This window comes from Filicampus tigris, chromosome 1, assembly GCF_054856515.1.
Source record: "Filicampus tigris isolate MCC_2025a chromosome 1, RoL_Ftig_1.0, whole genome shotgun sequence".
NCBI lineage: Eukaryota > Metazoa > Chordata > Actinopteri > Syngnathiformes > Syngnathidae > Filicampus > Filicampus tigris.
Window position 1 is genome coordinate 16520001 of NC_141217.1, and position 11081 is coordinate 16531081.

Genomic DNA, 11081 nt, shown 5'->3' on the forward strand with positions numbered 1-11081 from the left:
GTGTTTTCTGTGATGTAATATGCCAGTAGATCATTTACCCATTTGTTTTGTTCCACACAACAATATTACTCTGAACACACGATTTGTAATACACAAAGATGGTGGATTGCCAGGGGCCACTGACAAGAGGATGTTAGGTGGGCGAGTGGCATTTCATTGTACATTTGATGTGCCTTAATCAATGACCACCCAGTAGTGGAATAGAGAGGGACAGGAGAGCCACTAAAAGCGTTTGGGAGTATTTTGGATAAGGGCACCCAAGGAGAAAAACAGGAAACTCAAGTATGTTGCAATGGAGGGGAGGGGGTGTTTTTTTTTTGGGGGGGCACAACAAAGTATAGGCACGTGTAATACAGCAAAAATGTTGATATTAGTCCGCAGAAGATTATGTAAGAAAGCAGCCGCACGCTATAAAGGCTCCCATCAAAGGCAAAGCACACCATGCGACAATTAGAAAAACTCCAGAGCATCCAATATTCTTGTGCAATCTTTTCTGTAATTAACCTCATTTGCTTACAGTAGCCATCAATTAAAACCTGCTCTTACTTTTGTTTGAGAAGTGAGCAAATTATATTTCTTTATTTGGGACAAATCTGAGTGTATTTGAAACAACTGCCAACATTAGGCAGGCACAATCATGCAGCTCTGCAGATGATTTAGCGAGATAATCTCGAGCATCTACTGCCTTGACTTTACAAGGGGAAAACAAATTCAACCATTTGAGCTTGATTTCCTCCAAAATGGAGATGTATTAATGAAATGTTCACTTTACTGTATGTGCCTCATGAGAGCAATAGTGCAGAAGCGCATCACAATCAATAGGGAATTTGATTTATAAAAGAGTAACTATTTGGGCTATCTTTTTCTTTTTTCTTTTTTTTTTTTCTTTTTTTTTTTTTTACCAGACAATAGCTGACCATTGACTGATTGCATTGTGGGTGCTCTGATGTGCACCAGATTAATGAACATGTGCTGAGCGCACTCGGGTAGAATATATGGCAAGCAGACCATGAAAACATGGTTACAGGGCTACACTGTTCCATATTGGCAATCCCTTTTTGCAAAGTTTATAAATAGCCTGATAAAGACTATGTGGCTCTGAGGATGAGCCCTTTGTTTCTACAGGTACAGTATATACTTTTGATTCAAAGTTAACATCAGCTAACAATCAAATTTCTCTATTACAGCAGAATGCCAAACAAGAGGGAAATTACCAAAACAATGGCTTTGAACAAAGCAAAACAACCTATCATGAACCCTTAAGTCATCAATCATGAAATGAATAGCAGAGCAGATTGTATTATTTGCAGGCCAAAGGTTGACTATCGAGAGACTGGTTCTTTCTGTGTCAACAAAACCCCTTTTGAATTGGTAAATAAATGGTCTTTCACTTGTATATGAATGATGACAAATAGCATCAATGACGAAAGCCTGAAGGGACATTTAGCCTAATTCATATTCAAAAAACCTAGTGCCTCTGACAGTGAGTACAGGGAAGGCCAATTGTACGGCAACCTGGCTTGATCAGTTCATTCATGTCCAGCTGTCTGCTGATCAATATATACTGTACATTATTATTTATTTGATCACATATGCAGGCATGCAAAGGAGAAATGTATTGTGACAGAGGTGTGCAAAGAGTGGCGCACTACTTGAGATGGAATGGTGGGAATGATGCCTTGCTCAAGGACACCTCGACAGTAGCCACCAAGCAGACCAGCATTCTCCAACAATTAGCTGCCATTTTTCCAATTTTTTTTTTGTCTGCAGCAGGACTCAAACCCATGTCCTCCGACTCCAATGACCAAGTCCTTCCAGACCAACTAACATTAAGGAAACATGACTGATGCCTTGCCATGCACTAATTATAATATTGAATTGCTCTGTTTAACCACCCTGCTCAGTAGACGTGAGGTGAGAGGTACTGTATGTTGCAATAAATGTACGTGTTTAATTCATCTTGATAAATTCGCTGTTTGAGATTATATGACAATGCAATTGTCTTTGATTATGTTTGGGCCAGGACAGGTCTATTAACACGGCTATCTTGAATGTTGTTATTAGGAAGATGGCAGGAGGAACGTGACTCTGTCTGCCAGGGTTCTTAGTGTAATTCTGCCATCTAGTGGATTTATACCTTACTTCAGCAATGACTACAGGTACTGAATTGTCGAACTGTAATTATAAAAGATGTCCACTGATAGTGTAGTGGTACACACGCCTGAATTGTGTGCGGGCAGCGTGGGATCGGTTCCCGCTCTGTGACAGTGTCTGTGTGTGCCCTGCGACTGGCTGGCGACCAGTTCAGGGTGTAGTCTGCCTTCGCCCATTGACGGCTGGGATAGGCTCCAGCAACTCCCCGCGACCCTGTATAGGATAAGCGGTTTGGAAGATGACATGATATGACATAATTATAAAAGTGGGGCACTGACGTTAATTTATAGGATCCATATCGCTTAGCACCGTTACTGTAACACCTGCAAATCCATCGTTACACATGATTTTGTGTTTATACTTATTCATGTTTATACATAAATATAAAGTTCTTTATTTTTAATGTTCCAAGATGGAGAAACTAGTCAATGCACTGGTGGTTTCAAACAGCACCCATTATCCCGCATTTTATGTATAGCAGTCGCGCACGATCAGTGTTTAAAATAAAATTGCTTAAATATCATTACGGTTGTGGTTAAAGTGCTCTACAGAATGGGACTCTTATCATACAACCCTTATTAGTGATACATTAATCATAGATTTCCCAAGATATACTATGAATGAAGACTTGTGAATGACGCCAAAATATTAACAAAGAGTGAAGTTCCAATTGCAGGCCTTTTTTTTATTTCAACTATTCTTTAAACCGGTAATTTGAGAATGGGATGAGTCAGTCGCGTGAAAAGGCGAACCTGTCCTGTACATAAATACGTATCTATATCAGTCAAGGAAAGGGAGAAAGGAGCTCACGCAAGAGGCGTGGCCGTGGAGAGGTCAAAGTGGAATCAGGTCTGGCTTTTGTGCTAAGCAGAAGAGTGGAGTCTCATCGAAGCGCGGCGTCTTTTCCCTCTTCCCCGGATCCTTTTCAAAGTCCCTCCCGAACCTCTCCCCCTTCTTCCCTTGCCACCCTACCCACCCCCTGGACACACGTTGACGGACGGTTCGGGTAAGACTTCCAAATACGGCACTAAATGCTTCTCGTCGCCGTTTTCCTTTAGCTTTGCTAGTTGCCCGAAGGACGGCGAGAACTCGGTGCTACACAGTGCGTTCGAAGGCCGCGGATTGCGACTATTTCCTGGAGCAGGCGACGTTTAAGCTAGCAAGCCGTATGGAAAATTACCGGTTATGCTAACTAGCCGATTGAGCGTGCTACCATGTAGTTCCAGTTCCTGCTCATGGTGTTCTGTTGCTACGTTTTTGACAAAAAAAACAAAAAGTCATGCATGAAGTAAGGCCTCATGTTAATTTAGATACGGTGTGGTGTCAAACTTGGCCGTCTGCTTGCGTGACACACAGATCGTGATGTAGACTTACCTTGGAGTGGAGGTGTTAGCTTCCCACCCCCCCGCTACCCGTTAAGAACCACTTGGCACGAAGGCACTCGAATCCCAGGTGATACAAGCAAGTGTTTACACTTGCAATAACCGGTAGTGCATGTAACATGTCGCTTCTGCTTCTCGGTACCATGAAATAGTCGGCGCCCTACGTAGACAGTGGGTCATTGTACTGCCGTGAATGGGTGAACTCGCGCCAGTCTAATGTGCATCACAGCAGTTAAATGTCTCTTTCTTTCGGGGTTGCAAGGTGCTGCTGAAGTGCTTTGTCACGACAAAGGTAGTTTTATCTCCTACATTTGTACAGAGAGCATCTTCGAGGAGAAACACTTGAACTTCTGACATGGCTTCAGTTTGCTGTAGTTCTTTCTGACGTTGCTACTATCCACGCTTTCGCAGGCATTTGGCCTGTGACCAAAGATTCATTCCTGTCTGTCACATCCAGCTGCATCAATGGACTCAAGTCTTGTTGAAGGAGGACTTAATGTCACCTTAACTATCAGGTTACTAATGCACGGAAAGGTGAGTGTGGCTGCATGCAGTGCTTCCTAAGAGTTTTTTAAAGCAACATGCCACTGAACGTTCATTTTCCTTCATTCTTCATTAGGAAATCTGTGTGATCGTTACAGTGCAAATATCAATGGTATCTGATTCCCTGAAAAAAAGTTTAAGATTCATTATCAAAATAATCATATACCCTGAACAGTGCCACCTTGAGCTGATTTGAGCCATTCATGTAATCACGTGTGCTATAACATGCCACTGTTCACGTTTGACTTGTTTCCAGGTCTATTTTGAGATAAAAATGCCATATGGCATCGTCAAGTATTGACATCATTTAGTTGGAAACAAGTAAAACATGAACAGTGCTGTGTTGCAGCATGTGCTATATTCGTGATTAAAGTGGAAGTCAACCTAAACATATTTTTTTCAAGAATATGTTCTAAGCAGGCCCACTATTTCAAACACGGCATTCTGATTAATCCATTAAGGACAGGAGCGCATAACCGCGTTTCTCCCTCTACAGCCGGGAGCGCTGGTGCGTCTTTCTACCTTTAAAGCCAGGAGAGTGTACACGTCATTTTCTTTTTGTTATTTCTGTCTCCTAACCAATAAAATGCATCAGAATATACATGTGACGGTGTCGTAAGCCCGCGGAGGAAGTTCCGTAATCCTTGCGAGTCATTAATGGTGGTCGCCCGTTGATCGCGGGAGCTCTGAAATGAGTAACGGCAGTGATATAGACGACGCGCTTGTGGACTTTGAACCAGTAGAACCAGTTGAACGTGATATATAGTTAAGATAAATGTTTGTAGACATTGACAACAGGGACGTCTTTGTAACAGAATAGAAGATGTTAGTTACCACTCGATTTACATTAAAAATAGTGCTTCTCTTGCACTGACACTATTTTTACATCTTCGATTCAAACAGTAAAGAGGAATAAACTCGGGCCTTTGTGAAAGCCACGTCTAAGCTCTCAAATTCTTTTGGAATTATGTTTCTTGTCTGCTACAGGGGCAGACTGGGAAAATTTTAGGTTTTCAAGGGTAATACCAAAGACGACCTTAGGTTTTCAGGATCTGTTGAGCCAGGCGCTTTAGGCTTTAATGGGTTAATATTGCATTTGTGCAATGAGTTTAGCAGCAAAATCCTGCCATCTCTGGGGCAGCCATTTTGTCACTTCTATCGACTGAAAATGACACCACAGATGCTCAGATAACGACCAATCATGGCTCAGCTTCAGAAAACAGGTGAGCTGTGATTGGTTGTTACCTGAGCCCTGAGCAACTGTGATGCCATTTTCATTCAACAGAAGTGAGTAAACGACCGCCCGCTAAGATGGCTAAAAACGTGTGGATTAACTCTTATTCCACAAACTCAACATTTACCAGAATGTCTTGTTTCAACTAGTGGGCCTGCATAGAACATATTCTTGAAAAAAATATGTTTGGGGTGACTTCCACTTTAAATGAATGGCTGAAGATAGCCTGTAACAAGATGGCAATGTCATTATTTTGAGACGGGATCGGCTTAAACATTTTTTCAGGAATCGGATGTCATTGATATTTGCACTATTAATGTTTAAACGCACTGCCTAATAGAATGACAGAAAATGATCGTTCAGTGGGGTGTTCCTTTCAATGGAATCTTATTTTCCCTTTGTGCACTTGTAATTTTACTTTTTGCATGTTTCTTCTGTAGGAGGTTGGAAGTATCATTGGCAAGGTATGTAATTTTTACCTTTCAGATGGATGTGATCTACATCTAACGTGCCAGTTTGTTTTGTTAATGCTATTTGTCTGCACGACAGAAAGGAGAGTCGGTTAAGAAAATGAGAGAGGAGGTAAGATGCAAGGAAAACAATGAGAACACATCACATGATTCTGCCTCATTATTTGCCACGTGGCTCGTCTGTGCGTGCAGAGTGGAGCTCGCATCAACATCTCTGAGGGGAACTGTCCAGAGAGGATCATAACCCTGGCAGGACCCACCACCTCCATTTTCAAAGCGTTCTCCATGATCATCGAGAAATTGGAGGAGGTTCGGATGTGCAAACTGCGTTTGATAATGAGGCAAGATTCCGCCAGTGAACTTGAAGATGAGCGTGTGGCTTTCTCCTTTAGGACATCAGTACCTCAATGACAAACAGTACAGCCACCAGCAAACCACCAGTCACCATGCGCCTCGTTGTGCCTGCCAGCCAGTGCGGCTCGCTCATCGGCAAAGGAGGCTGCAAGATCAAAGAAATTCGAGAGGTGCGTCTTCATTATCTGACTGTGAAACCCAGCTTGACTTTTGGTCCAGTGAGCTGGCTCAAGAGTGTCTTCTACCAATCACGGTGCACTTTGCAATTGTTTTGCATAAGAGGCAAATGACAAGTGAGAGGACTCAAATGAAGGTCTTATTCAAGTAATGCATATGAAATGCGATAACATATTTTCTCAAATAATAGACATCATGCCCCAATTAATTCCCTGGTGCGGTGTCCAATGGAATAAATAGCTGCCACACCTCAAATATGAACCCTTTCCCCGCTCATACAAAAGTAGTATAATCCACCAGTGAGCTGCAGTAACCATTGCTCTGACATTTGATACACCCACCTGTTGCGGTAAATGTCACGGCACACACTACCAACATATTATGAATGAATGCAATTGATGCATGATGAATCATACTGTCCATATGTCAAATGCGTAATATATTCAGACAATGTTTTAATTGTGGGGAGAAATAATAAAACTGGTAATTATTCAGAGATTAGCTACCAACCAGTCCAAGGTGTCTGCTACCTCGTTTCCAAGTCAACTGCAATAGGCTCCATCTCACCCACTACTCTAATGAAGACGAGCAGTATGGAAAATATTGTTATTAGTAACCAAGTTGGCCATAGTAGACAACTGGTACTCTGTGCAATGAGTAACTACCCGCTCCCGGACACTACATGAGTTATTGAGTAGCAAAATGCAGGCTTCATGATTTTGTCTGTGAAAAATATTTAAGTGACTCTTGGCTAATTCAAGCTCTCTTGTCTTAGCCGTTTGCCATTGTCCACAATGAGTTTACGCCTGTATCAAGTTGTTTTTGATGTTGGTGTTTGTGTGTCCGCAGTCAGCAGGAGCTCAGGTACAAGTAGCAGGGGACATGTTGCCCAACTCAACAGAACGTGCCATCACTGTTGCAGGGACTCCACAGTCCATCATTGAGTGTGTCAAGCAGATCTGCGTTGTCATGCTTGAGGTAAAGACGATTGAATGTTTCCCAAAAACTTTTTGAGCTGCACTGTGGCTTACTGTGTTGTTGTTATTTGTTTTTTTTCTCATAAGTCTACTCCTGTGTCTGTTTCCTCAGTCGCCTCCAAAGGGAGTAACCATCCCATACCGACCCAAACCCTCAGGCTCTCCTGTCATCTTTGCAGGTGGTCAGGTAGGAATTTGTTTGTATGTTCCTCTACATTAGTGGTTCTCTCACTGGGGTCCCCAAATGCATACCTATGAATAGGGGAACATGCGGCAATAAAGCAAACGTACTAAACCTAGTTCTTCTTCCTCTCTAAGCTTTGGGCTTTAAAAGCTTTAAAATGGTTGCGACGTATTGCATAAATCTGGGCTCAAAACAGGGCTCATCACTTTTTGACTGGCCTTACTTGACGCACAGGGCAGAGAGCCTCGACAATGCCGGCTTAGTGTGAAAGTTACTTTTATTGTTGAGTTTGTAGTCCCGTCCACCTATTATTCTCATTTGTTTCAATGTGGGGGGAGGGGGTATCAGCCAATAGCACTTTTTAGTGTGCATGACTCATGTTTTGTGAGCAACTCAAGGACAGAGGACTGATGGATATTGAAGTACACTGTGTGTGACACTGTCACAAGCTCCTAAGTGCTCTTCTCTCCTTGCAGGCATACGCTGTCCAAGGACAGCACGCCATTCCTCAGCCTGATGTAAGTGAAGGGCCCTCTGTAAGTGATCCAATATATTTGCAAGTTTGGTCCCGAGATGCTTCATCATAGTTTTCCAATCGCCTCCATCTCACATTAGCACATCCCATTTAATGTCTACGAAGAATATAATTTGTGTCACGACCTATAGATAAATGATCCATTTCATACGTTGGTCTCATTGTCACTGGGCTGTAATAATCAACATGATATGAGTTGTATGTTTGCTGTCTGTCTGTTCATCTGTTGGCTCCACAGCTCACCAAACTTCACCAGCTGGCCATGCAGCAGAGTCCCTTCCCCATTGCGCATAGCAACCAGGGCTTCCAGGGTAGGTGGGCAGCCACTGCTTTCGAATCGTCATAATTCGTTCTGCTCCGTGACGGCGCTTTCTTTGCAATTCCGCAGCTGGGATGGATGCGTCTGCACAAACTGGCTCGCATGAGCTCACCATTCCAAACGACGTAAAGCCCATCTCTTTTCAGTAACATAATCCTTGGGCAGCGTCTTTCCTCGGTTTCACTCTTTGCTCACGTTCCTCATATTCTCTCAGCTTATCGGCTGCATCATCGGCCGGCAGGGCGCAAAGATCAATGAGATCCGTCAGATGTCGGGCGCTCAGATCAAAATTGCCAATCCTGTGGAGGGTTCTACCGACAGACAGGTCACCATCACTGGCTCCCATGCCAGCATCAACCTTGCCGAGTACCTGATCAACGCTCGGTAAGGCTTATTTTTACATTTGTCTGCGGTAATCTGGATGGGTGCACAAGCATTACTTGTATTCTTTGCGAACAGAAGTCAGTGGAACTTTGAATTCAAATTCAAACCGATATGAAGCGTTTTGTTTTCAGAATTCTCGTACCTTAAACAGTTGAAAATAGCGAGTTTGAAGCATCCTGGTTTTTGTTGTGCTGCACGCAGGCTGTCCTCTGAAGCCACTGGACTCGCAGCCAACTGACATGGAGGATCCTCATCAGCATCTAATGTTGCCCCCGCCCCGACTTTTTACCAAGAGGTCCCTTATTGAACTTCATGCAAAAATAACATGAACTCACGGTCTCCTCTGCTTTGGGTTCTCTACGCCTCGGTTGTAACTATGGCATCATCACGATCACGGTATTCTATTTATTTATAAAGTTTGAAATTCCCATTACAATTTCTAAAGATTTACTTCTGGTTTTCTTTTTTCTCCTTTTTTGTTTTGTTTTTTGCTGTATATCTTTATGGTCTTGACAAAGGTTCAAATGTTTTAGAAAAATCTGAAAATGCATAAATCTTTTTTATGTCAGATTTTTCTTAGAAAATGTAAAAATGAAGAAAAAAACCCACTCAACATTATAGATGGACTGTTCTTTCCCTTCCCTTTTGAATATATTTATTTTTATTTAAGACAGCTCCCTGTAAGAAGAGAATCTATTGATGATATTTGGAGCTGTGCTTCTTGAGCAATGCATTGTGGGTTTAACGGGTTTTTAATAGGTCAAAGCCTCAGTTGAAGTTGAACATGGGTGGGGTGGAGAAATAGAAAAAAGAAAATTTTGCCATTGTATGAATTTTAAACTGTTTGGTCTCACCTCTGAGTAATTGTCATTCCTGCGTTTCATCCGTTTTATTTCTTGATCAGAAATTTTGACTATTGTTTTGTATTGCATTTTGATGTGGGCGGGTGGGTTTTGTTGCCAGGAATGGGCCTGAATAAGAGGAAAATATTTTTGTTTTTCCCGAAATTACTAAAGACCATACTAATGACGATGATAACGTTTGAAATGTTTGTTTTAAATAGAGAAAATATTTTTTTTAACTGCTGGGCTGGGGAATGCTGCGAGACTATAAGTCATGTTGGTCTTTAAAATTATATTATGCTAAGGTAATTTATGATAAACTAGAAGGAAATGAATAATAGAATAACACTAGTTTCCTGTTCTATTTTTTTTGTTGTTTTTTTTGCCTGGGTCAGATTTTTATTTTTATTCTTTGCAGGATGAAGAAACTCACGTTTTGTGCACGATTTCAAACTGTTGTAGATCTGGGTGCAATTAAATTGTTGAAGATAAAAATGCAGAAATAAAAAACATGTGAGATGCTTAAACACATTTTGTTTTATTTTGTTATTCCAAAAATACTGGCCTTTATCAAATTAGGTCAGACTCTTTGATACATTCATCATGGGCAAGAATCTCGTTTTGAGCATTTAATTAATGTACCTTCTTACCAGGATGTAGCAATTGATACAACATGCATTTTCAATTACATAAAAAAACGAAGCTGTGGACAAGTTTCACTTAATTTGAAATTGTCTCTAGTCCACACAGGTTCGTTATAAAAATTGCCTCAATATATAGTTCATACTCATACATAGTTCAAGTTTAACAGAGGCTCCATTTAGCCATTAAACATATTACGGCGTATCTGGTTGGATAGTTAACCATTCTTCTTGGCAGAATCGCTGTAATGGAAATTCGTTAATCACACGTACCCGGTTTTGAAGTTTAGTCCACTAATCAGATTTAGATGGGTCTTTGGGAAGGGTACTCCGAAGAAGACTTAATTTTAGCCTGCTTTATCCATTTCAAAACCAGTTTTGATGTGTGTTTGTGATCACTGTCGCGGTCTCTGGAGGTAGTCTTCCTTAGTCCTAAGTGGATGGATTGACATCTTATTTGCGCAATGTACTGGTACAATTTAGAACAGGGGCGGGCAACTCTGGTCCTCGAGGGCTGCTTTCCTGCATGTTTTAGGCATCTCTCTCCAACACACCCGTTTCAAATGATCAGGATCGTTATGAGGCTTCTGAAGAGTTGATGAGCTGATTTGACCCCGCCTGATTTAGAACAAATGAGCCGGTATGTATAATTTTGCCCATCTGTGGTATGTTAACTTGTGACCAGAACTGTACTCATCCAAAACTTTTTTCATATACTTACTTTCCTATATTTATTGTACTCTAATCCATCAGTGTGTAATTCAACTCTCATTATGGTGCATGCAATGTTTGCATTGCAAACCACACATAGACCCAGATCACACCCATGCAAGGAGAGATGTCAGAGTGAAAGGGGGATGCTAACTGCTGCACCTTTTGAACTGG

At 41.7% G+C, this 11081-nt stretch overlaps 1 protein-coding gene across 2 annotated transcripts; it reads left to right on the top strand.

The window, feature by feature from the left end:
• The first annotated feature begins 2941 nt into the window (after positions 1-2941).
• On the top strand, positions 2942-10082 carry pcbp2 (poly(rC) binding protein 2). 2 transcript variants are annotated; one of them, XM_086015560.1, is made up of 13 exons: positions 2942-3160; positions 3948-4070; positions 5754-5777; positions 5863-5895; positions 5976-6092; positions 6176-6307; positions 7164-7292; positions 7404-7478; positions 7952-8011; positions 8249-8321; positions 8399-8454; positions 8544-8713; positions 8915-10082. In XM_086015560.1, the coding sequence occupies exons 2-13, from the start codon at positions 4002-4004 to the stop codon at positions 8949-8951; spliced, it is 975 nt and encodes a 324-aa protein (XP_085871686.1). In that variant the 5' UTR covers positions 2942-3160; positions 3948-4001; the 3' UTR covers positions 8952-10082. The 2 variants fall into 2 exon arrangements, with proteins under 2 accessions (XP_085871686.1, XP_085871711.1); XM_086015585.1 differs by having other exon boundaries at positions 7952-7993.
• Positions 10083-11081: the final 999 nt, after the last annotated feature.